This window comes from Danaus plexippus, chromosome 10, assembly GCF_018135715.1.
Source record: "Danaus plexippus chromosome 10, MEX_DaPlex, whole genome shotgun sequence".
NCBI lineage: Eukaryota > Metazoa > Arthropoda > Insecta > Lepidoptera > Nymphalidae > Danaus > Danaus plexippus.
In genome coordinates, this window is record NC_083543.1 from 2,160,870 (window position 1) to 2,188,283 (window position 27,414).

At 31.7% G+C, this 27,414-nt stretch overlaps 2 protein-coding genes across 10 annotated transcripts; one reads left to right on the forward strand and one right to left on the reverse strand.

The window, feature by feature from the left end:
• The first annotated feature begins 450 nt into the window (after positions 1-450).
• Positions 451-6,293, forward strand: LOC116767018 (2-acylglycerol O-acyltransferase 2-A-like). The gene is made up of 5 exons (XM_032657162.2): positions 451-841; positions 4,075-4,302; positions 4,393-4,836; positions 5,169-5,368; positions 5,518-6,293. The coding sequence occupies exons 1-5, from the start codon at positions 816-818 to the stop codon at positions 5,673-5,675; spliced, it is 1,056 nt and encodes a 351-aa protein (XP_032513053.1). The 5' UTR covers positions 451-815; the 3' UTR covers positions 5,676-6,293.
• Positions 6,058-27,333, reverse strand: LOC116766670 (FK506-binding protein 5). Of its 9 annotated transcripts, XM_061521528.1 has the most exons (28): positions 27,159-27,333; positions 21,125-21,307; positions 20,460-20,600; positions 20,211-20,243; positions 18,968-19,150; positions 18,686-18,829; positions 18,048-18,230; positions 17,841-17,972; positions 17,242-17,556; positions 16,739-17,053; positions 16,186-16,500; positions 15,754-15,942; positions 15,541-15,681; positions 15,110-15,430; positions 13,657-13,839; positions 13,428-13,478; positions 12,417-13,223; positions 10,535-10,666; positions 10,146-10,469; positions 9,846-10,034; positions 9,550-9,687; positions 9,372-9,479; positions 8,720-9,034; positions 8,301-8,457; positions 8,047-8,213; positions 7,540-7,866; positions 7,281-7,460; positions 6,058-7,205 (listed from the first exon to the last, which is right to left on the reverse strand). In XM_061521528.1, the coding sequence occupies exons 1-28, from the start codon at positions 27,316-27,318 to the stop codon at positions 7,018-7,020; spliced, it is 6,021 nt and encodes a 2,006-aa protein (XP_061377512.1). In that variant the 5' UTR covers positions 27,319-27,333; the 3' UTR covers positions 6,058-7,017. The 9 variants fall into 9 exon arrangements, with proteins under 9 accessions (XP_061377512.1, XP_061377513.1, XP_061377514.1 ...); XM_061521529.1 differs by lacking the exon at positions 20,211-20,243; XM_061521530.1 differs by lacking the exon at positions 9,372-9,479.
• Positions 27,334-27,414: the final 81 nt, after the last annotated feature.

A 27,414-nucleotide genomic window follows, 5' to 3' on the forward strand; every position in this document is an offset into this window, starting at 1 on the left:
TTAGATTGTTTATTAAAAAAATATATTAATTATTAATTTCGTTTGCAAACCTTAAGTTTCCTTTACCTATTACTAATTACTTGTCAATTACTTTTTATACATTTAGCACAAAAAGAAGTATCGTCTAATACTAGTCGGACATACATGTTATCGTTTAACGAAGACATTTTTAGGACAATAGTCGGAACATGTTTCTTCAGTGACACGATCGTCTGTATCAAGCAACAGTTTTACCTTGTCAGCTAAAAGTATAAACAAGCCCCTTGCACTAAGTCAAAATTTCAATTGATCTAGATTATGATAAATGCATAAACAATTAGTTTAATATCATTTTATTTAAAGTGACTATAAAATTGCATATATAAATACTTATTTCTACGCTGTAAGATACCTACTTTTATATAAAAAACAAACATGACAAATTTTATGTTTGGTATTTAGTTGGCCGCCGAAATAGGTCTCTTTAAGCTTTCCTTAACAGTCTATTCTTAGTTTCACTATGATGACGTTACCGTAACGACTAAATATATCATAGAAGATTACCAGCATTTCTTCTATTGCTTAAAATTAGAACAAGCCAAACATTCAGTACGAAACGGTTCTCTTTTGAGAAAGAATTCAATTTAAACAGCTGCTGAGACATGACTGGCGATGTAATTGTATTAAAATTTATAATGACAAAGATAACGACCCACAGCTTACAACCAGATTACAAACACCCGTAGTTGAGAATTGAGATTAGACTCACAGTAGTTTGTCGTGTGCTGGGCTATGAGGGTGTGAATATTGTATTGTAAACAAGTGCGGTTGTAAACATGGATACATGTGTCAAAATTTTTAGGTAAGTAAAGAGTTTGGGTTTTTATGAAGCGATATAAATAGTACAATTATTATATATACTTTAACCTCAAAGAATATTATTATTATAATGAAATTAGCAATAAAAATTATGATGAATATAAATTTGTGTTACATTGTCTACAATTGAAATGATCAACGGTAGTGTTTATCTGATATGACATTGAATCTAAGTTAATTATACGTAATATATGGGTAACTATTCTGTAATTTCAATATGACACTTATCTCACATGCTTCACAATTTATATACTTGTACGAGAATTGTCTCAGATAAATTAACAGTATAAAAATCAAGTAACAATTTATTCTCGTGATGTATTAAGTTCGTAATTAATCATAATATATATGACGTCATAGCTACAACAGAATTATATTATAGTAAATGAAAAAAGAGGTTTTATAGATTTATATGTTTATGGCCCTTGGACTTCTGGATTATAAAAAACAACAGTACTTTGTTAGGAACAATATCAAACGATTGATAAAAAAAAGAATTAAAATTGTGGCAACAAATATTTATAATTATTTATTTATACTTTATTTACACAATCATTAGAACCGTTTTTTATAATGTACCTACCTAAGTGTGGATTTCAAAATTGACTTCTCGTATATAATGCAGTGTATTAGTATATCGACATTGTATTATGTTTTTTTTTTTAATTTACAATACACTGTAACCTATATATTTATATTTTTTATCGGACGTTAACTTAAGAATGTATTTTAAAGATAACGCTATCAAAAATAATCAGATTACTTAAAAATATACTTTACTTATTCTATTTTATAGCACTTTTTCTAATGCAATTATTTCTTATGGAATTATGTTATCAAAAGCGAAAACTCTATGATTGTTTCTAATAACGTCCAAAGCAACGTAAAATACTGTGTTATGATGTGCAATCAATAAGTGGTATTGAAGGTTAACCAGTTGTTATACAGATTTGTTAACTAATATAATAATACCTTCATTTTATAAACTAGAGAGTAACGAATGTAGGTTACTGATATTAATTATATTGGCGTACAAGACGTCATTTCGTCCAGTCGTCAGGGAAGAGTCTGCTCTGATACCATCCCCTTTCTATCTATTTTTTTTAAAATGATAATATCAGACTGATGCTAAGAACTGATGCTAAGAAGCTATAGTGGTCTCTAGACGCCTGTTAAAAGGGTTGCTGAATTTTACTGACTTTTGAAAAACTTTCAGAGGTTGAAGTCTGTGAGATAAAAGTCAAAACTAAAAGGGACCGGTGCAGTAATGCTATTCTAGGAAACTAGTTTGTTAGCGTCCAGGTTACTGGGTATATTTTTATTTTGAGAAATATGAAGGTCACGCAAGGCAATAGATCTTTAATTATTGTGGATGCGTATGCGCAGTCTTTTATTAATTTTGAACTAACTTTCATATTGCCTTGACAGAATAAAATCTACGCAAATAATAAAAAAACAACGTAAATACGAAACAAATGTACCTAATAGATATAAAAATATAATTAATAATGTTTATCAATTTTTTTTACGGACTGGTTATTTGAATTTTGCAACTTTAACAAACTATTTTTATAGTAAGTGCACTATTTTACTATTTTTATAGTTTATCTAGTAATTGCATTAAAATTATTTATCCACGATTCCATACTTATTAATGAACCAGATACTTTCATAAACTAGCAACAGATTCCAGTAACGTCATTGCAAATATTATTGTACAAATAATCAGCAAATTTAATAAACTACCTAGACTTATTAATGTTTTAAGAAGACTAGGTTCCGATTCTTTTGACACCTTTCTTATATGAATTTACATATTATTTACACTGAAATTTTTTATGTTTTTTATCCTATAATTCTTCATTAGTACGATATTGTACGGCGATATGAGAACGATAAACCGATACACATAAGTACGAGTATTTAGTTGAAAGATGCAAAATGGTATGGGCTACGATGTGGTCATAGTTTAAAAAAGCGCAGTACTTTCGGATCTATTATATCCATAGCAAGCAATTTAATATTTTTATGTCATGCCTATTACGGAATGTATATATCGGATTTATTACAAATTCATTGTTTTAAAGAGAGGACGCAAGCCTCGCTGACGTCACTAATGTCACTTGTTTCAGTACGTTCCAGATATTTTAAAATGAAACTTCAATTCTTCTAAATGTTCTTGTATTTCTCGAAGGTTCTTCATAATCACATTCTTTATGATCCGCACTCGCTGAAGTCTGCAGTCCGCTGTCGTGCGTCCAGACGTCATATTTATACCAGAATTCAAACATAGTTCTATTCTCTTTGATTTTGTTTTACTTTTAACAATAGTAACGACGACCAATAAGTTGTTATAGTAATTGATGCCAGCCTTGAGTTATTCTCATGTTGCATCCGTCATTGAAGCTGCTTGCGCCGATATATATTATTTATAATTTTTAACCTTTGTGATTGATTTATGCCTTCCCTACTAATCATTTCATGCAGAATGACTCAACTTATTATTTGAATTTTTAACTGTTTTCTTTGTTTTTATATGAACGAAATTGATAAATAATATTGTCATTTATTTCGTTTAAAAAAATGGTTTATCAATTTTAAATAGGAAAGAGGGCGAGAAAGCATGTTTAGCTTTATTAAATTTTCTATTTCGATTATCATTTACTAAAACTGATAAGGTTTTTCCAGTTAACCTAGTCATAATTTTAGTAACATTAGTGAAACATATATCATCATCATCATCATCATCATCATCAGCCTATCGGAGCCCATTGACGACCAAAGGCTTCTTCTCACATGGAGAAGGTTAGAGCATTAATCACCACGCTTGCTCAAGACGGGTAGGCGATTTCAATCTTATAATTTGAAATTATAAGACCAGGTTTCCTCACGATTTTTTCCTTCACCGTCCGTCAGTGGTGTCAAAATACTCTTAGAAAGTACATATGACTCGGAAAAGATCACATTGGTACTTGCCAGGTCTCGAACCTGCGCCCTATTGTATGAAACATGTATACGTATTTAATATCCTGCTATATTTAATGAATTAAATACCTATAGGAAAAAGGTTATTAAAGTCTTCTCGTCACATAAATATATTTCTACAAATTCGTTTTTCAGATTATAAATTTACAAATGCAATTAAATGTCGATATCTATTGTAAAAGGAATGTCATTTTCATTATGTATATAATAATATCTTTGTATGATTTACAGTTCAATTTCAAACGCGTTGGGTATAGAGTGGGCTCCCCTCAATGTACCAACGTCAAGACGCCTCGAAACATTAGCTGCAGCAGCTTGGATCTGTCTCGTGTTATTCGGTGAAGCAGCTTGTATCTTATTATTCGTACAGCTTGTGTACTCCTCATATTGGTATCTAGTACTTTTATATGGCATTTGGATGTTGAATGACCTTGAAATATGCAACAAGGGAGGAAGAACGTGAGTAGTCTTTTTTATTTTATTTATCGAAAAATGTTTTTTAGAAATAACTGTGAAGTGTGTTAGTTAATCTAAAACAATTGATTTCAGTATAGAATGGTTCAGAAGTTGCGCGTGGTGGGTATATTATCGCGACTATTTTCCCATTAAACTCGTCAAAACCACAGATTTGGATCCTTCGAGAAACTATCTATTTGCCTGCTTCCCACATGGTGTTGTCTGTTCCGGAGCTTTCGGTGCTTTTGCCACTAATGCTCTAGAATTCTATAAAGTATTTCCTGGAATGACTTGCAATATGATCACACTCGGAGGACATTTCCGTGTACCGTTCTTTAGAGATTTAGTGCTGGCGTTAGGTTGCTGTGCATCTTCACAAGAAAGTTTACTATATCTTTTGGATAAAAAGAACTATAAAGGGAAATGCGTTGCTTTGATTGTTGGCGGAGCTGCGGAGGCGTTGGATTCGCACCCGGGCGAATATAAAGTCATTCTGAGTAGGAGAAAGGGTTTTATTAGAATTGCTATGAAATCAGGGTAAGTCAAAAAATGTTGTTACTATTACTTGCAATTTTTTTTTACTTAAAAGTTGTATGACATTTTTTATATAAAAATTAATCAATATTTATTGCTGTAATGAGATGTAAAACTCTCGCGAGTATTCAATGAAATAAAACTAATATTTATCGAATTAACTAAGCGTTTATAATTATTTTAGTAACATACTTCCGACGTTTCGGTTACTTTGCAGCATGCGTGGTCATGGGCAGACGAGATGGGAATCCGTAAAATATTAGTTTTATTTATTGATGTCTTTAAATCAGTGATTATAATCAGCTTATGAAAACCGTATGCTATTTGACTTCCAGCGCTCCTTTAGTTCCAGTGTTTTCATTCGGTGAAACAGACGTATTCAGACCACTAGACAATCCACAGGATAGTCTTTTGCGAAAATTCCAAGAGAAAGTGCGACAACTAACTGGAATATCGCCCATGTTCCCAATAGGACGCGGCGTTTTCCAATACTCATTTGGTGTACTCCCTTTACGATCACCCATTACTACAGTTGGTGAGTTTTGTCTTTATTGTAATATCTGGGTCGTTTTAAGGTAGCGAATCAGTGCATTTGAATTGTCTTGTTTATTCATCTTAAATATTATATTTTTGGTTTTAGTAAGAAAGAAACTGTCAATTAATCAGTTACGTATATGTTTACAGTTGGTAAACCAATGGAAATAGTGAAAAACTTGGATCCAACTGATGAAGAGGTCGATGACATCCACAAGGAATTTATTAGAAGACTGATTGAACTTTTTGAAACTGAGAAATCGAAATATTTAAAGAACCATGAAAAAGTAAATCTAGTCATAACCTAATTTAAACCGATCAGTTTGTTTGATATAAATTGTGCACTGTCAATTAGTATTTAGTAGTAGGTAATTATAGGGAATTATTATACAGGAATTAAATAGCTATTATTTCTTTAATAATTAAATAATTTTTTCAATAAATTTACAAGCGGTAAATGATACGATCAATATACTAAATAAATTTATTGAGGAACATTTTTAAAAAAGTTAATATTATAAAAATTCATTGCGAACAACGTTGCCTTCGCGCAAATAATTTTATGGTTTTAAAATTGTTTTTCGAACTTTTCATTACTGCATTACACACCAATACTTATTCTTCATTCATCACACCAAAGGCTGATATAATGTTTTATAAAAGTAAAAGGTGTTAAATAAAAATAGTTCATTATTTTTACATTTTTTATTTATTTTTAATATTTACATTTTATGTACATCATTAACAATATATAACACGCGCGCAAACGCTTCAACTTGTTGGAGCATCATTTGTGCATCTCTAGGGTAACCTTTTGAAAAAGTTTCTCATGTGTCCCTTATATTATTGTAATAAAACATGTCTTTTCTATTTATTTATTTATTTATTTTGAAGCCGGCGATGCAATCTTGATGTACTCAATATTAGGGGAATGGCAAAATAGATAGGTAAGTCGTTGTATTATTGATGGAGACATAATATTTATATATTAATACGAATCTTAAAAACCAACAAAATTAAAAATATAAGAAAAATAGCTAAGGACGCGTCGTGTTATTAAAAATAAAAAATTAAGTGTTGGCCGAAAGAAAAAAAAAATGTTTAGCAACCATCATTATCATCATTAACTGGAAAAAATGTTTTCAACAGATTAAAACGACATGCTTTAAATATACTATGCAAAGAATCGTGGTGACTAAACGATCAGCGAAAAAGATTATCATTATACAGTCTTAAGAAAAAGAAAATGCCGTATAAATTTGTATTAAACGAAAATATCAAAGAAGAGACTTCGGTCTGTCACTTAGAGTGCCTATATAATATATTGTTATTTTAAACATAAAGCTTAGTATAAAAATATGATCGGAGACAAAGGCGCGTTCTACACTGGGGTGACGGTTATCCTAAAACCTATTAAGAAACGTTACTTTAATTTGATCCCATAATTGTTAGTGTATTCGTGGTATAAATTAAGTAGCAAAAGGTTCTATCCCTGTTTCAGCTAGCTCAAAGAATTATTATATGAGTACATACTATTTCTCATTAAGGTCGACTAAGGAGATGGAACGTTCCATAAACCTCGTAGGAAGTTATATAGATTGTATAGATATAATATAAAACTTAAGGCATTCTTAACCTGATGAACACATTTCACGCTTGTTTTGGATGCTGCGTTTGTGTTTGAGGCGAAGGTTTGAAACACTGCAGCAAAAATGCAGTATACATAACAAACGCTATTGATAAGGCTATCAAAGCGTACATGAATATGTTAAGCTCCGGCTGCCTAAATCTATTCTTCCTCAGCCATTCAAGAACTTCCTCTTCGGCCATAATTTCCCCTGAAATAATACAGTCATTAAGTTGTATGCGCGGTGAGACCAATATATAGTACTAATATTAAAATAGTTTCCCACCTCGGTAAATACTTGGAAATCGTTTTCTGAAGTACACGATGGCGGGCAATTTAGTGACACCCCACTTTCTTGCATACCGGGGATCATGCATTTTAACAAACGTGATATCTAAATTGTCTGTCTCGCTATCAATGTTTTCTAACTTATCCAAAACGATACGGCTTTCCACAGAGTTTTCATCTGGAGATAGAAAACAAAACACCTTAGACATCAGAATAAAACAATGATTCTATAAAATTAGTTATAAAACAAATGTTACAGAAATAAACAGCGAGGAATTCGTTTTCTTCCAATAACTTATCAAGCATTTTCCTGTTTACTTCTTCGATTTCATTCTTTATTTCAAAAACATCTTGAGACGTCAGCCACTGTAACACTCTATCCACTTGATGTAGGTCACCATCATACAACATTGGCACTCTTTTTCGGAAATATACCAAGGAGGGTATATTTATTATGTTGTGGGCAGCCGCTGCCTCAGGGCTGGCGATTTTTACAAAATCGATACCGTATTGGTCAACCTCTCCATCAATCTGTTCCAAAGCCTCCAAAATGTCTTGACATTCTGGACAATCTTCCTCATCATCTAAATTAGAAAACAATAAATCTTATGTAATTTTTTTTTTTGTAACCACGCATTGCTTAATATATGTATATATGGTAAAAAAATATATATTAAAATAAACAAATACATTCATTAAAAACTTATAGTTAAGCTAAGTTGTTAAAAAAATATGTTATTATCGAAGAATTAATAAAAACTAACAGAAAAATACAGCTAGTAAATGGGACTCGTATAGCAAACGTTCAAGCATTCGGTCATTGACAGATTCAATTTCGTCTGCAAGTTCACGATTATCATCATCCACAAGCCATTCAAGAATAGATTCTTCATTTTGTAGGTCACCTTCGAATAAGAGCGGATTTCCGTTTCTGTAATTAATTAAATAATTATATAAACACTATAAATCTCAGATGTTGCTAGCAGTTATTTTTGCAGTTACTCATCAGTAACATTACCTGAAATACACCATAGCTGGAAAAGTTTTAATTGAATATCTCTTCGCAAGTTGAGGGTCCTGAATTTTAACCATATGTATGCCATATACGTCACATTCATCGTCAATCTTTTCTAATTCTTCTAGAATGTGTTCACAAATATGGCAGTTTAGTTTGTCTAAAATAAAGACAGTAAATGCACATTACACAAATAATGTATATTTAGATAATAATAACCATAAATAGAGAATTCCATTTAAGGTGCCTATCAGTAATTTTTATTAATTTTTTTTTATACTACTAAATATTAAATATGAAAATCTCCAAGTATGGAAAAGTTTTGTAAAATATTCCTTAGTCGGTAGACTGCTGTCAATAGTTTTACAGTAATTAAGGAATCCGAAGAAGATATGAACCTTTTTTGCTGCGAGTTTACTTACAGAAGTATACTGCCAAGTACTGAGTTTCCTCAACCATATTCTCAAGCATTACTCTAGTAATTAACTCAATACGATCTTCTGTCTTCTGTGTGATAAGCCATTGCAGCACTTCTTCTTCTTCAGCTAAAGAACCCTCATAAACATTTGGTACATTATTCTCGAAGTATACAAGGACAGGAAAATCGGTCACTCCATATGATTCAGATATCGAGTAATCTTGTGTTTTGACAAATTTAATTCCATGTCTATCACAGTCATCGTCAATATTCTCTAATTCTTCCAATATTCCAGAGCATTGCTCACAATCGAGGGAATCTAGAAATTAAAGAACATATGTTTCATACAATGTTTAAAAAGATACGATAGTTTACATTGTGAACTTTAAAACATGGGACTGTGCAGTCACTAAGGTAAGGCGAAACTTTCAACCACCACATCCATTTTTTTTAACTAAACTATACCACAATTCATGATGCTATATACTATTCATTCGTGACCACAATTATATTATAAAAAAGGCACTACTTGCTTAGTGCTATAAACACAAATGGTTTCGTACAGAAATATAAAACTTGAATGTACATGCTACATGCAATGGGACTATAGTAGCAGGGAGATCATCATAAACGTATTTTCTAATGGGTAAGAATACCAAAGTCTATTTCCTGTAATTCTTCGTCCTCGTTTTCTCTAAAACTCTTTTTTGGCTTTTTTGGTTGCGAGGATTTAACACTGCATAGTTCACATAACGTTCTATTCCCTAATAAAAAGTAAATTAAATATAAAAACAAAGTTGTAACATTTCTTAAAAGAAATAAAAAGTAACTCACAGAAGTACACGGCTAAGGATCCAGAGTCACTGATGAGATCCAGTAACTCTTGTCCTTCTAATGCTTCTATTATGTCTCCTGCTGGATTTTTCTGAGTCAGCAGCCAACTCAGTAATTGCTGGCCATCATAGAGATCACCTTTAACAACATTGAAATATCATGATTATTATATAAAGAATCTCATTAAACATTAATAATTCTTTAATAAGTACCTACATTGTCATAAATTTATTTCCAAACCAAAAAAACTATCATTATTTTGTTGAGAAAATGAATAAAAAAATTTAAATGCTCACCAGCGTATATGACTGGATCTTTAGAACCCAATTTGAAAAACAAGACGGCTGGCAATGCAAATACTCCAAACTCCTTCGCCATCTGCCAGTCGTTTATTTTGACAAAATTTATGCCCGCAGCATCAGCATCATCATCAATGTGCTCAATTTCTAACAGTACTTTTGGACATTGTTTGCAGTCATTACTGTCTAAAACATGTGAGATATGGAATACAGATGTAATAAGAACATATATGAGCTATTCTGATATTTCAGTCGATACAAAGAAATAAGCATGAAGCAACTGCAACAAAAACTCACAAAAGAATACGGCAACATAATCCGACGTTTGTCTAATCTTTTGGAACATTTTTTTATTAACTTTTTCAATATGATCCGTAAGCTCCATATTTTCGGGATTTGTTAACCAGTCCAATATCTCTTCTTCATCGTCCATGTCCCCATCATAATTGATGTATTTAGTTTTTCTAAAGTACGTTATTCCCGGGGGGTTTCGAAAACCATATTTCTTTGCCATAAGACGATCACTACATTTCACGATCTTTATACCATATTCTGCGGCTTCATCGTCTATCAATTCTACATGTCTTAAAATTCTTGGACTAAGAGGATCCTCTTCTTTATCTGAAATTGTCTATCATTAGAATATTTTTTTGTTCCAAAAGGTTTTCAAAAGTCAGATTACTTACAAAAGACAACTGCTAAAAATTCTTTTGCCTCTATATACTTTGATAATCTATTTCTATCGATTTCTTCAATACTTTCATCTTCTTTTTGTTTGACCATCCAATCTAAAACTTCAGTTTCATCCAACAAGTTTCCTAGAAAGTTTTACAGTTACTTAGGAATTGAAAATTACTGTTTCAAGGACTTAATAAATAAGAAACCACATCCATTTCATTTGACTTGATCTGAATAACTCACCAGAATGTGTCCAAAAATTGTCATGCGCGATAACTACGGCAATACCATGCTGACATCATTCGCGTATAAATAAATAGTAGAAGTAAATAATATAAATAATAATAGAAAATGTGTTTATTAACAAAACATTGTATGAGCGTCGACTCGACAGAATCAACATTAAGAATAAATAAAAAAACAATCATGCGGATTTACGGCCAAACAATACAACCCATCATGATGCAATGCCAGAATTATATTAACAATTAATAAATCTCAATGTATCGATTTAAAATTCTATTTAATTATACACAACAATTATCAAAAACGTTCTTTAAAAAAATAAAATTACAGAAAATAAATTCTACACTTTTTAAAACACAAGAAATCTGGCATTGCTTTTGTAGCTTAAATTGTATATGGTTAAGATAGTAAGAGATACTTCATATTCTAAAAATAAATTCAACAAATTACAAAATAATGAGATTCCATGAAGACTAGACAACTATATGAACATGAAATCCTTACAAGAATAAGTCTTTCAAGATAACAAGGCAATATAAGGTGAAACAATGCCCCGTGTTGTTGTTTTATTAGTTATTTACTAAACATTTGTAACAAATAACTATTATTACGAGTATAATGATTTATACATCAACGTACAAATTAACAACATCACTAGACATCCCAATATTAAGTCTCCACAAGTTCTCAGAGAATACATTATATCAAAAGCAGTATACCTTGATATACAGAGATAGATAAAATAAATAACGAGGGTTGCATTCGCATTCCCAATGTCGCTGACAGAATTTATTATGAAGCTACTGTTTTATATTAATACAGTCCATGTGCAATATTATAAATACAACCCTGGTAAGTGCTTGCGGGGACCAAGGGACACGAGGTTATTAATAGCAATGTTAATGTGATAAAGAATTCAGCGTTAGATATATTAGAATGTCTATTAATTTGGAGATGAAACCGTTTTCAGACGAGTAATAACATTCGCGTCCACTTGATCCCGCAAGTGCAAGCCCCTTTGATAACCATATTGTACGACATTATTGTCTCTTATTCAAATTATTGCTTTTTACCACCACCAAATATTTTCAGAGCCGAATAAACCTTTTTTTCCTTTGCCTGCTTTTTCCGGTTTAGCAAGTGCCTTGTTTTTGCCCTTAATTGGTTTCTCAGGGCCGGGGTTTCTTTCCTTTTCGAGTTTCTTAGCTGGAACCTTGGTCGGGGTCGCCTTCGCTACTTTAGTTGGGCTCTGAACTTTAGTGGGACAGCACTGGTAGGGTTCGTATGTGATTTTTGGAATAGCCGGTTTCGTCCCCAATCCAATGTAGAAACAGCGATCGCCTGCAGTCAGTAAAAATTTGTTTATATCCGTACAAATTATGAATTAAAGTTAACTGCGTTAATACTGTGCATGTTTATAATATTGGCGCGTTCCGTTAATCGCGCTATTAATTCTAAATGTTATGTTAGTAATTAAAAGGTCTAAAAACTTTTAATACTGATAAGCTTTCGCGAATGACTGCAGGCAACAGCTGGTGTAAAGGGACCCATGCGGGCTCCTATTCGACCATGCAGATGTGTAACAGGGGTACATCCGTGCCTCCGTGCAGGGTCATATCTCAGGATATAACTTTACTAATTTACCTGTTATTATTTTCTTAATCCTATTGAAAATGCCTCCCCCCTTATCACCATCATCATCATCATCATCATCATCGTCGTCATCGTCATCATCATCATCATCATCATCATCATCATCATCATCATCATCTTTACTGTCACTATTTTTATCATTTTTCAGTGCCTTACCTACTCTGTGACGTATATTGTTAGAATATTTTTTTAATTTTTTACTTTTGTCATCGTATTCGGTGTCCTCGTCTTCATCGTCATCATCATTACTATTGTCATCATCATCATCATCGTCATCATCATCATCATCATCATCATCATCGTCATCGTCATCATCGTCGTCATCGTCATCGTCATCGTCATCGTCATCGTCATCGTCATCGTCATCGTCATCATCATCATCATCGTCATTGTCATTGTCATCGTCATCGTCATCTTCATCGTCATCATCAACAACATTATTTATAATTTTAGGTCTGTTGAATTTATTTACTGTTTTAGGAAATCGGACTGTTACTTTTTCTTTTACTGGATTGTTAAATAAAGATAGTTTTTTTTTAATAGAACCTAAGATACTATAATGCCCATCATCGTCATCTTTATCAAAATCGTCGTCATCGTCATCTTCGGTATGTGTCAACTTGCCTTCGTGGCTTTTTTTGCTAATTTCTAATTCTCGATTAAGCCTTGAACTTCCTAATTTCTTCGCTGAGGCTTCTTTTGCTAGATCGGCGTTTCTTCCTATGAATTTCGATTTTCGTTCATCTGCATTGGCCTTGGATTTAGGATTAGGTTTATTTTGTTGGTGGCTATCTTCACCTGCAGGCATTAGTAACTGTCATGCAAAATGACATAGCTCAAACATCCAGAATTTAAGGCTTAGGTAAAGTAAAATAGTTTATTCAAAGATATGGCAAGAATGATGTCATGCACGTAATTTTATAATCATTATTCATAACTTTAAACACCCTAACCCTTAAAGATATTACGTAATTAATTTCTTAAATGGATGTGGATTCTTACTTTTTTGATCTATAAGCCACTGGAGAACCTTATTTTCGTTCTTTAAGTCACCTATAAACAGGATAAGTCGTTAAATTTTTATGTACAAACAACTAAAAAACGGCGGACGAATTTTTATTAACAAAACTTTTTTGGACATTTAATTCAAATTTTTTTTTTTTCAGGAACCTTATTCTTTTCTTTTCTTTTTGCTGTGGTAGGTAATCTCTCTTTATATTATGGGACTTACCGTCATACATTATTGGTACTCCAGTTTCGTAGTAAACTAGAGCGGGAAAACTGAAAATTCCAATGTCAGATGCCAATTTTGAATCTTTAGATTTAACGAATTGAATCCCATGTTTGTCGGTGTCATCGTCAATCGTTTCCAATTCTTCCAATATTTCCTCACACGTGTCACAGTTGTCATTATCTAAAACAAGAACTTGTAGGTAAATTATAAAGTAGAAATGTGTTAGTATGCGGTAATTGTAAACGGTTATTTATTTTTAAACTGAGATAATAAGTGGTAGCTGTCAATTATTTATCTTCATTAAGAAATAGAGTCATCGATTTGGGCTCAAAATTAACCTTATCAAATCTCAGTTATATACAGTCGCTGCTCGTTAGCTAAAAGTAGTAGGGAACATTTTCCTGTCATTATTTATAACAGAATTATGATTCCATACTGTTTTTCAACTAGACTTAGGGATACATATTGAGCAAACACTGTTATGATCTTTTTATGTAAAAGCCCTAAGCCGAAGATTCTTTGTTATTAAGACGTCTAAGAGGTTTTTACAAATTTCTGCCAAAATTATGCTACCGTATTCTCTTCTCCTGTCTATTTCTTATTGTCTAATATTGTCTATAGAAGACCAGCTTAATAAGCTTGACAGACTTCAAAACGTCACCACAGAGTTAATATTCGCCTTGAAGAAGTATGACCACGTGTCAGTATTTCATTAACTCAAGTCGCTTCCTATTCATCTACATCGGGATCTCAATGTGATTTCTCTTTTGCACTGTTTTGTTTCACTCAAGAACGCCCAATTATTTAAAGGAAAGATTTAGTTTTTTTGAAGTTCAGGGTTCCTCGAGAGCATTACAAACTTAAGTTCTTAAAAATGCCTCATTTTAAACCAACTTTTACAAACATTCGTTCGCAATTTTAACTTCTCATGTATAACGGTATCTGTTTTTTTTTTTATATTACGCTTTTTTTTGTGTGTGATTGAAAAAAAAGTATTAAATAAATAAATGAATGAATATTGGAATTTTTTTAGTAACACATTGCATATATTCTTACTTTAGATATGACATAATAAATGGAAATAGATTTTTCTAAATTTAATTTATATTCTTAATAAGTTCTAATTTAAAAAAATATATAAAATGTAAGGTTCTATAAAGAGAAAAAGAGTAAATGCACAGAATTAACCCACGACAGGCGTTTTGCACAATACAAAAAATAAATAGGATATCTATGTATGTTTTTGTAGATGTAAATTTGATTGTGTATTTTGCAGATCAAATTTGACAGGCATATTTCAAAAACTTTCATAAAAATAAAATTAACGATTTTTTTGCGAATTAACATTACTAGAAACTTTCCATTTTATTTTAAAGAATCCAAGTTAATTATATGAATCATTTATCATTGTGTGTATTTGAACAGGCGTAGTAAATAAAGATGTACTTACAGAAAAATACCGCTAAATGTTCAACATCGTCAATGAGATCCTTCAAAGTTTTTCTGTCCACATTTTCAATTACGTCAGGATGAGAAGTATGAAGTTCCAATACCCATTTAAGAATGGCTTCTTCATGCATTAGGTCTCCGTCGTAGATAGTTCTGAATTTGTGTCTGTAGAAAGCTAATGCCGGTAAGTCAGGAAGGTCATATTCCTTATCGATACCCTCGTCGGAAGTTTTAACGAAGTCGATATCCTGTTCTTCACATTCGTCGTCAATATTTTCCAGTTCGCTCAATATTTTCTGGGACTTTTTATCATTTTCCTTATCTTAAAAGAAAAAACAAATAGTTTTTTTACTATAAGCCTAAGACAAAACTATATGAAATTTACTGAACAAATCTATATCCATGTTCACAAAAAGATATAAGTTTGCTTACAAAAGAAGACTACAATATGTTCATTCTCCTCTAAAATCTTCTCTAGCATTTTAGCATTGACTTCTTCAATTTTTCCGGGAATTTCGAGGGTATTTTCGTCAGTTAACCACGCGAGGACTTCATCTTCGTCTTCGATGTCACCTGATATAATACAAATAATAATATAAGAGCACTTTATACATTAGTTGAAATCTAAACGTAAAATAAAATTACCTTTGAAAATAAGTGGCTCTTTATTTCTAAAGAACACAAGTGTGGGGAAGGTTTTGATTCCATATTTCTTGGCTAGAGTGATGTCCTCTGTCGTGACGAATATTATACCGGTTTCATCAAGCTCATCGTCGATGTTCTCCAATTCTTCCAATATATTATCACATTCATCTCCTTCTTCACAGTTACCACCTATTTTTGAAATTTTATAAATCACTATGATGTCCGTTTTATCTATCCTCATAAAGTAAAATGAGTTATAATTTTTTCCAAAAGAAAATTGTTAGTAAATTCCACATTTATAAAAGTCACCAATGCATAATAATAATTTAAAAAAGTATGTAATTAACAAAGTTAATAGTTCACGTGGCAAGTTTCAATTTAATATTTATTTGATTCTGTAGTTCAGAAATATTTTTGATATAAAATACTTACTAAAGTAAACCACTACGTATTCATGTTCTTCGATAAGATCAGTCAATATTTCGTCGGTAACTTCTTCAATAGTAGCGCTGTTTTTTTGTTCAATGAGCCATTCCAGAACTTCATCTTCGTTCATAAGATCTCCTTCGTAAATAGCTGGAATATTTTCCTCAAAGTATACCAAAGTGGGAAGATGGTCAATTCCGTACTCCTTTGCTTCGGCTTCATTATCTATACGTACAATGACGATTCCTTCCTTTTCTAATTCATCATCAATGTTTTCTAATTCATTGAGAATTCTGATGTCCTGTTTGTCTTCTTTATCATCTACAATAAACAATATTCCATATTATAGACGATGAAATTTAAAGTATTTGTTAATTTTATATTTTTATTTATTATTATTATTATTGTTAAAATGTTTAAAGAACTTGAAAATAATGAAAAATATTTTCTTTTGCTTCTTATGATCCAAATTTGTACACAGTAGAATTCGTCACAAATATCTATGAACTGATTTAATTTCTATTTATCGAAATTTACATATTTTAATTTTAAAACTTACAAAAGATCACAGCTAAGTATTGTGCTGTATCTATAAGTTTGTCCATCATTTCATCCGTAACCTCGGGTATTTCACTGTGCCTCTTCTGATGGATTAACCATCCTAAGAGCTCTTCTTCTTTCATGAGGTCCCCTTCATAGACGTGAGGAATTCCTTTTTCAAAGAACACCATTGTCGGTATTGTCTCAATACCGTACTCTTTAGCTTCTTTATCGTCATCGATTTTAACGAAGGCAATATCATTCTGATCGCATTCGTCATCAATATTTTCTAACTCAGCCAAGATTTTTTGACTCTTTTTATGGTCCTTGTCATCTGTAATTAATACCAAAAACTGTATTTCATTTTTATGTCAGTTCTTTAAATATCAATTAGTTTTGTCACATCAAAATGTAGCTAACTAAACGTTACTCTCAACAATACGTAAACAATAAGGAAAATATTTTATATAAATTATTTTCAGTTAACAATTTTTGAAGGGTAACAAAAAAAACTATAATTACAGAATAGAACTGCGACGTAAGGCATTTTCTCGATGATGAGATCAAGCATTTCGTCTGTAATATCTTCAATTTCGTCACTTTCTGTTTGATGTTTTAGCCAGGCAAGAACTTTTTCTTCTTCTTCTAAATTGCCTTCATAATATGTTGGTATTCCCTTTTCAAAATATAGTAATGTTGGTACTTTTTCAATGCCATATTCTTTAGCTTCTTCATCATTATCAATCTTGACAAAAGCAATGCCTAGTTGATCACATTCGTCATCAATATTCTCCAACTCATTTAAGACTTTTTGAGATTTTCGGTCATTGTTATCATCTAAAACAAAAGCAATAATTAATTTTTATTATACTAATAATAAGTTCAAATGTTCGAATTGTATTTTAAAGTTTAACTTTGAACAAATTAATGTGTAATTTGGTATAGTTTTCGTTTAAAATTTCTCGGTCAGGTTTGTTGATTCAATTTGTTTTCAAACGAACATCTTAAGATTTCGAACTCCTTTTTTTATTCGCAATGAGTTACCACTAAAATATGCCGAAAGTAATACGAATGAATCCTATTCGTTAATTGTCTTTTAATTTTCGTAATTTAATACTCACAGAACAGTACAGCTACCGTCTTTCCATCTTTAATAAGGCGATCGAGCATTTCATCCGTAACATCTTCAATTTCATCCTTTTCTAGCTGATCTACTAACCACTCCAAAATTTCTTCTTCATTTTCTAGTTCACCTACGTAAACATATGACCATATAAATTACAATAATTTTTAAAACAAGTATCAATGTATTATAAAATTATTTTTACCATCATATACATTGGGGATCTGTTTTTCAAAGTACACTAAAGAGGGAAGATCGTCAATCCCGAATTCAACCGCGGCTTTTGGATCATCGATTTTAACGAATTGGATTCCATGTCTGTCACAATCATCATCTATTTTTTCCAGTTCTCCCAGCACGGTCATTGAATCTTCGTCGCCATGATCGTCTGAAAAATTTAAAGTATTAATATAATTAGGTATTATGTTAAATAATGTTACTAACTTATTAAACTGTAATCATATTTTCGTAAACCTATTAATATATAGAAACGTAATGCGAACGCTTGTGAGGATGTATGAATGTGAGTATCGTTTTATAGTAAATATATTTGTGACTCTTTAAAGCAAAATCTACTTAAGGGATTTTGGTAAAACTTTTCGTTAATAAAGCTTAGACACTCGAGTAAGAGAGAGACTATAATTAAGCTATTACGTGTGGTTCCCTCAAAATTAAAGCATAACATTTGTATCGCAAAGTCACATAGAACAGACCGCTATCACTTCTGTTTAGTTACCATATTTAAAGATCTAGTTAACTCAAACGGATGACGTCGCGGTCAAAAACCTTTATTATTATATTATTTTGACTATTGCCTAATTAATATATATTGAATTTACTTACAAAATAGAACAACCAAGTTGTCAACGTTTCCTATAAGCGTATTCAATGTTTTAGCGGTCACATCCTCGATAACGTCCTCTTCGTCCCCAGTCGACTTGTTAGCAATGAGCCATTCCAAAACATCTTCCTCCTTACTCAATTCACCTAAAATACAAAGAATTATACTAATTTTAACAAATTACTTCAAATAAGTTTATATTGAATGTAAATCTAATAATATTAAAGTACCTAAAAACCATGTTTACTTTAAATATTACTATCAATGGAAATGGCGTGACAAACCTTCATATATAATAGGTATTTGATGCCTGTAGTAGACTAATCTTGGCAAGTCTCCAAGACTGTACTCTTCGGCTAATTCTTCATCATGGATCTTAACGAAACCAATACCTAGTTGATCGGCCTCATCGTCAATGTTCTCCAGCTCTTGAAGAGCTTTAGCACATTTCTTGCATTCGGGCTTATCTGGAATATGCATAAGCCAATAATGAAAACAAAATAAGATGTATATACGCAGACAATGTATTCATGCCTCGTATAGGGTTCGAAGCAGTGCTGTTAAGCGTATTGCTGAGGTTGTTTTGTGTTAAGATAAAATTAATTGTTGTGTATGCTATGCAAGCGTCTTGTGTCGTGCAATGGTGGTTCTGGTTTTTGATAGTATCATAAATATTAATATTCAGGGATCTATTTATCTATTGTATGTGATCGTTAGAGGGACCTCTGTTTTGTCTTTTTTATCATGTGAGGAATGGAGTTCGCTAAATGAGGACAGACCTAGAAAACAAGTTTGTGTCCGTTTGGGGTTCAAAACTTCATTCTACTATGCTAAAAAAAAGTATAAAATAAGTTGATTGTTTTGTTCCTCTATGTGTTGATACATTTTAAGTTTTATGACGAATTTATTTATAATTTAGGTCAAGGTCATTCTTTAAGGTCTAATAAAATTTAAACTGTCTGAGCTCATTCTAATTTTTTGTAGTCTATAATCTGGGAGAGCATAAACGATGTCTTGTTCGTGATACGTCGGTCCGTCAATCCAAGCTTGCTGGCAATCAAAAATAGAACCGCCGAAATAGCTGGCCGCTCGCTCCGATGCTAACACCTTTTCGATTCTTGTCTTTCTTTACAATGGATATTTAAAATGATCTAAATTTAGAAGTTTTAATGATCTTATATAACACCAAATTAGATTAAGCAAAAAAAAAAATCTGAACTTCATAGCAGCGGCTATTAGTTTATTATCGATGTTGGTTGTCAAGTGATTCATACTATTGTGATATGCTGTACCGGAGCCAAATATTTAATTGACCAAAACATTATGGAATGCTGATTAAAATTAGTACAGTCACCACATCATTCTGTCGATCCGAATAATATCTTTTAAATTACCCACCGCAGCCGCGTTAAAAGCGGAAAGCACGTCCGAATCACGAAATTACACTATTCTAAAAAGCTAGAAAAAATATATAAAAACAGCCACAACGACATAAATAACATACCACCAGCTGAAAACTCTACTTACTGTTGATCGGACCGCAATTTTTGTGATCAGGACCTAAGTGAAAAACACTGTCAAACACACAGCACAATTTACTCATTTACAAACGTTTTAGATTACAACTAACCAGTGGAAGCGATAGAGAATTAACTACTTGTAGTAACTACACTGACAGAATTTACTTTTGTTAGTTTAGAAGTATGGCTCAAATTTATCACATTAACTCATATAGTTATTTAACAAAACTCTGTTCCCAAACTCTTTGATACGTACAGAAGAGAACGGCTACGTATTCTGTGTCTTCAACAATTTTGTCTAAAATTTTCTGATTAACCTCTTCTATCCGGTCTGGAAGGTCCATTGCCTCTAAACTCGTCAGGAAATCCAAGACGCTCTCCTCGTCCATGAGATCTCCTGAAGTGTTAAAGTAAAAATAGCCTTCAGTTTCCAAAAAGATTATATATAAGCTATCTAATACAAGTGTTTTAAGTTCATTAATTTCTTTATACCTTACAAAAACGGTATTTACTAGATGGTTTTAATATCTTCTTACAATTTAGTGAAGTAATCAAATATTTTTTTATCATTATTTCCGTTAAGAAGATCTAGATCTCAGATAATTTAATAGCATGGTATTTAAAACGCAAGTTAATTAATTCTGATCCCCTGCCAAAAAGATCAACCTCAAAGACATATCTATTTGTTCCTATCAATTCTATCGCTAGAGCGTCAGTGTCACTCGTTACGACTCAGTTATATATTTGGAGTATCGTGTGAATAATATTTGGTTATAAATATGTACTACATCTGACATTCATTCAGAAATTACATTAATTTAAATTTTAAGTGCATAACTTTTTTCTCACATTGAAATGTGTTTATTTGAAACCATATTTTTCAGTAATTCCTTACGACTGAGTAGTAAAATTTATACAAACCTTCGTATATAATCGGTTCCTTCTCACGGAAATACGTGAGGGCGGGGAATTTCGTAATGCCATACTGTTTCGCGAGCCTCTTGTCGTTTATTTTAACAAAGTCGACGCCAAATGTGTCCGTATCGTCATCTATCTTCTCTAATTCTTCTAGAACTTTGTCACATGTGACACAGCTTCTCGCATCTAAAAATAGTTGAATGATTACCAAAAATCACTTGCATACTGAAAGTTGCAGATGCACTTTAAGGTATCACAATCAAATAATTACATTTATCATAACTCTACAAACTAATGTCTTATGTACTTCCCTCTTACATTTTGTGTCTCTATGCTTAGAATATATTTTGTATTGTCAAACGACGCTCGAAAAGTTCCCCATAGAATGACCTACGTTAGTATTATAATGTGTAGAAAATTATAAATCAAGAACTCTTAGTCCACGCATGTAAGGATACGATGTGTAACAAGAGTAAACGTATTGATAATAATAATATTTTGCAAATGAATGAAAGGGAATAATTAATATATTTTAGCAAGAATTTTTTTTTCAAATTTCTCCTTAATTACCGAAAAAAAGGAAAGAAATGCGTTGAAAACTCATTAATAAACTTGCTAAATTTAGCTTAATAACTCGAAAATCATCAATGGAAAAATTAAGAAATATTTGTATATTCCTGAACGTAACTAAATACTTGTATTATTGACGGTAATAGCAGATTTTGTTAAAACATTTATTATAGTTATTTTGGAACTAGCTGTGGCCTTTGGCGTATAAGACGTCGTTGATATTTTGAACACTATTGCAGAAGTTTCAGAGTTCATGAAGAAATACTTCTACCGTGAAAATTTATAAGACGCGCGCGTCTGCCCACGTTGAACAAACGTTGATTTACTCGTTACACTTGATTTTGTAACGAAAAAATAATAATTCTTACAACTTAAGAATAAAATATTGACAAGAACTTTTATTATAATTTATATGAAAACACTTTAATCAAGGACTCATTTTAATACGCTGGGTGACACTCGACTTCTCAATTTGCTTCTAGATTTATCTTACTACTATGATATTTTTTTTGTATAAGAGCATTAAAAAGAAACAACAGTATTAGATGTTGCGACGCTAAAACATTGGCTTTTCGACAACGATCGTTCGTCATTCGTCAATCGTCACCTACCTAGGAGTTGACACTTAATTTTTATTTTATATTATATTTTCAAAATGACTTCCCTCCAATAACATTCTGAGCATTGTTGTATAGAAGGTAATTAATTAATAATTTACAGCTATTAAGATTTCGGATATATTTCATCACATTGCTATAATATCTATTATATTTAAGTCTGTTGTCGAATTGAAATAAATTTTGTCAAAAAGTTAACCAATACAGGATATGCGACTAAAAACTAAATGATAAAAATTTCATAAGGGAACTGAAAATACGGTGCAAGGTAAATTTAATTTGATAGTAGAAAATGTTCCCTGAAAGGTAATAAATATCATGATTTTAAATGTAGCCAAGAGCAACAAATTCTAAAATATTTTACCGTTTATTTATAAATATATTATACTCTAGCTCTTAAAACAGTGCTGTAGGTTGAATCGTAGACAAATAGGTAAATATACCGTCAGTTCGGACATAAAGTAGTATAGCCGTGAGCCAATCAACGCCCCAATAACATATTTACCCCTACTAAAGATATTTTGTAAATATTTGAAATCATACTATACTTATGATAATGAGAAGTTAGCATAATTAATTAGTTAATGTTAGGAGAAAAGACGTCCACCATATTTGATTGTTTTTAAAAAAAAAAAATATTTTGGCTGATTATCACTAAACGAAATTTTGTAGACATTACTGTTTATTACGATCAATGTGTGAACTTTCTAGTCTCTATGTGCTTATAGATTTTAAATACCGCTACAATTCAACAGATTCAAAATGGCGATTTGGGCAATAATGTCATAGAATTATATTTTTCTCACTAATCTCTAAATCTATAAACTATTTATTTATTCTCATATTTTTAGTGTAACACCAGAAATAAAGATTAATGAAATGTAAAGCGAACCAAAGAGTTTTATATCAAATATATTTACAGAAATGCTATCAGATGATCCAGAATGACCCAGTTAACGTATATTATATTTTCAGAGACTTGATTCACGTATCGGGAAGCTGAAAGCTACGTCAGTGCTACGTAAAACAAGAAATTTACCACTATACCTCGTATTAAAATAGCTATTTTAGCCACGTGTATATTTTTAACACTTATTTATATAACATCGTAAAATATTATAAGTTAATATGGAAATATTATATAGCGTTCAGATAATTTTACTTATATTAATTGGTTATTTAATAGATTTATTATGGTTTTTTCAATTTAAAAAAAGCGATTGACGGCTGTTGAACTAAATCTCTTTACGTTTCGTTTGGACTTTATTTTTTAAAATGAATATATTAGACAGAAAACATACAAATTATATACATAGTTTATAATAATAAAATAAATCCTTAAAATTTTATTGATTTTTAATTAATTTTAATATTATATACATATGTATAGGCTGAAGATGTTCGTAAAGCAATATATGTGCTACCGAAAAGCAGTATACATTTGTAAAGCATTTATAAAGGGCAGAGTGAAGAAGTTATAGCTAGATTCCCGAGTTATATAAATGACGAAAAAATGAACGATTTCCTAATTTATAGCGTTTTAAAGTAGAATTTATTTTAGTTTAAGTAATAAACCTTACTAGTAAGTATATAAAGAGATACTATTGCTTCGTAAGAACCTTTTAATCTAAAACGTTGTAATTCTAAATTGAGTACAATATAAGCTTCTTTATTTTTAATTTTTGTTTAGAATTTGATCGAATTAGATCTCACGCATTTGTTTTATCATCACAGTTAATTAAGGTTTTAAAGAAACACAACTTCATTCAATTCATCAGCTTTAGGAAAGTGTTAAATAATAAAGTTCCTATTATTCCTTTTTTTTTTGTTTATTTTTTACTTTATCTTTATAAACAAGTTAAATATAAAAACTTCTTATTTATTGGTTACTTTAATGCATGAAGGTAGAATAATCTTTTCAACTTATTGAGCTTACCATTGTAACCGTTTTTTTTTATATATTTATGTTCATTATAAAAAGTTATAAGTTTAAAAAAAAAACTTAATATGTTTATTAATACCTACATTATAATTTATAGCCAAAAACAAAAAAATATGTACATGGTATATTGTATATGAAGCAAGAACTTGTTTTGTTGTCTAATGAAATCTTTAATTACTTAATATATACTGAGTACATATATGGTACCAAATACTTATTTGATATATTTTATAAAAATCCTTAATGTTGATAGTGATTATGAACCAGTACTGTATATTTGTAAACTTTATGGTGGTGATAAAAGTGTATTTTTTTAAGGGCAGCGAAAACACAATATAACACTTTTAAAAATATAAGGTTAGTTTTTATCGTACACGCCTGGTATACAAAGAAATAACGCATTTAAATAAATCATTCATTATAAGACATTATAAAAATGACGAATACGATTTTTACTTAAAATTGGTCCAAAAATTATGATAATAAGCTAAAAATATTGTCAAAGAAGTCGGAGACGGTATTTTTATCCTCACATAATACTCCTTCATCACATCAGTGAGCATCTGTGCCCGAGTGGATTATTAAAAAAATTAATAAGTTATTATCGGTCACTTCACTGGAATCATGCGATGATTACAAAAAATAGTACACTCGTAGAAATGAGAATCATTTACAATTTACTATTAGAAATGAGGCAATATTTTCAAACACATTGTCTTGGTGTGTGTTATACGCTATACAATTTGTACTACAAGATTAAAAGCATGCGGAGATTAGTTGGAACACACTGAACCAGCTACGTGACTGATGGAATGCGGAAGCATTTGAATCCGTCGATAAAATACTGAAGCCAGAGTCTAATTCTCTTAAGACCACCTTAAAACACTACTATTGTAGTATAATTTTATGTCAAAATTTTTTTCCAACAATGTCAGAATAACAATGTCTTCACAAAAAAAAAATCAATGTATTAAATTTGATATATTTTTTAAACGTATTTTTAATTGCTTGTCGTTCAAAAACTAATTAGTAGTCATCCTTTTCAGAGATGAATAACATTTATAGTTAGATAAAAAAATATTCTATTAAGTGGACAGAAGCTTTAACGATATTTCGACGAAGTTATGTATTAGCTATTGACGTTCCCCAGTTGTAGTCTATGTTGCAAAGGCAAACAAATAAACCGAGTGACTGAAATGTTTAAACTGAATGAAGACAATAATGTTGTTTTCATTTTCATATTTTGTATTGACTCATAAATAATCAGAATACTGCTTAATCGTTTAAATTTTGACAAACTTGTAACCCAAGTGAACCCAACCTAACCTGACCCAGCAAAGTAATAACAACAGAAATAAAATGCCCATTAAAATTTGAGATTCTATACAAAATTATATTTCAGTAAAGTGTTTCAAGCAATAAACATCTTTACGAATCTACCTTGAAGTTTCATCTCGTAAAATTCTCGTAACATTTATGTCTGGACGCAGAATATTTTAGTTACCTCTTTATTAACCTTCACTTTGATTAAAGTACATTTTTACAAGCCACGAGCTTGATATAGAATCTAGCAATTTATTGGCAATTGGTATTTACCTACTTATAATGTAACCTAGGCCTCGTGAATTTTATTTTGTTGGATTTTTCGTATAAATCCAGTAAACAAATTGATATTGGAAGAATTCCAAAAGAAACGTTTGTACATTCTTAATTATGTATTTTCTCTTACACACTATGCTAAGCAACAGAGGCTATTTTTAAAAAAAGTTCCTAGTAAATACGTCTCTAAAGAAAATAGCTTTAAATAAGTAACTTAGACTGTGGAAAATATTTAATATTCTTTATCTAGACATTTCATTACCTTTGCTTTTCCTAAAAATTAAATGATTATTTCGTATTTAAAGAGCTATTCTTATTTTCAAATCAATTGAGAATAAATTGGAATGAGGTATATTCGACTAATAGTATTCTAAATAGTAATGTGGTAATCATCTAGTTTCCTAACCCATGATTAGTTGAAGTGCCAATACAAACAGTTTAACCCAGACATTTCAAGAGCTAATTTGGTTGACCGTAAAACTAATATCGTGGTACCAATAACAACTAAGCTTAAAACACCAAAGTCCTATTAATCGAGAAAACCAAATTAAATTTTGTGAACACGAATTAAAAAAATATATATTCATTGATTTGAAATAAAAAAGTCTTCTATGTTTTGGTCATTGTAAAAGAAAATATGATCACGGTTTTGTTTGTTTATGTTGGTGTCGGTAACCTCGACCCATACTACCAACAAGACATAAAGTATATGTGCAGTCGTTCTTATTACATCTACTGTTATAACATCATGTCTCGGCCAAGAGGCGATCTAGCGGTCGTGGCTCGTGCCCAGTTTCGAAACTGATTTAATAAGCTCTCCTCGTCTAGACAAGACATCGCAACGTACAGACAAATAGTATATAATAAGATATTTTCGTTACTTGTAGTCTTAGCTTTATGGTTTTGTAATAAGGAAAATAAATAATAAAATATTACATTATCACCAGCTCAATTTGGCTACACCAAAACCTGGATGTAAAGGGGTCGAACCCTATCATGAAATGTAAATCTATTTCAGCTAAACGTGTGGCACACACTGATGTAGTTTTAGCCGAGCAAAGCGTAGGCGCCCGGCGACCTTGGGGACGGGACAGTGAGTAGCGAGTCTCTGCGCCATTTTAGGCGCCCCGACGGCCGCCGCGGCCGGCTCGGGTTTTATTGTCTCCGTTGCATAATCGCAAGCAAAAATATCGGTCTGATCTTGTCGCGATGCGTTGCAAGCGGCCGAAGATCATGAACTCATCGTTCGCTGCGGAGGTGTCCCCCCCCCCTCTCCTCTCAAACCAAGCGCCCAGCCGCGCGCACTTACACCAGAACACGGCCACGTAGTCCTTGTCCTCCAGCACCCGTTCCAGCTGCTTGGAGGTGACCTCCTCGATCTGCGGCTCACTGCGCGGCGGGGCCGGTTTGCGCGCGGCGTCGACTGTGACGAGAAGTAGCAGGGCCGCGAGGGGCACCCAGCGAGCCATGGCGAGGGCGCGCAACAACTGAAACCGGCCGCCCGCCTTCCGCAGACCCTGCTCCCGCGCAATACACGCCGCGCATGCGCAGTCGAACACATTACA

Bases quoted from the DNA above. Each gene is read 5' to 3' on its own strand.
- LOC116767018 (XM_032657162.2), top strand. From the start codon at position 816: ATGGATACATGTGTCAAAATTTTTAG. The intron at 4,837-5,168 runs GTAAGTCAAAAA...TTTGACTTCCAG, and splicing joins AGAATTGCTATGAAATCAGG to CGCTCCTTTAGTTCCAGTGT. The intron at 5,369-5,517 runs GTGAGTTTTGTC...ATATGTTTACAG, and splicing joins ATCACCCATTACTACAGTTG to TTGGTAAACCAATGGAAATA.
- LOC116766670 (XM_061521528.1), bottom strand. From the start codon at position 27,318: ATGGCTCGCTGGGTGCCCCTCGCGGCCCTGCTACTTCTCGTCACAGTC. The intron at 10,470-10,534 runs GTAAGTAATCTG...AGACAATTTCAG, and splicing joins ATTTTTAGCAGTTGTCTTTT to ATAAAGAAGAGGATCCTCTT. The intron at 7,867-8,046 runs GTTAGTTTTTAT...TTTCTAATTTAG, and splicing joins TTTACTAGCTGTATTTTTCT to ATGATGAGGAAGATTGTCCA.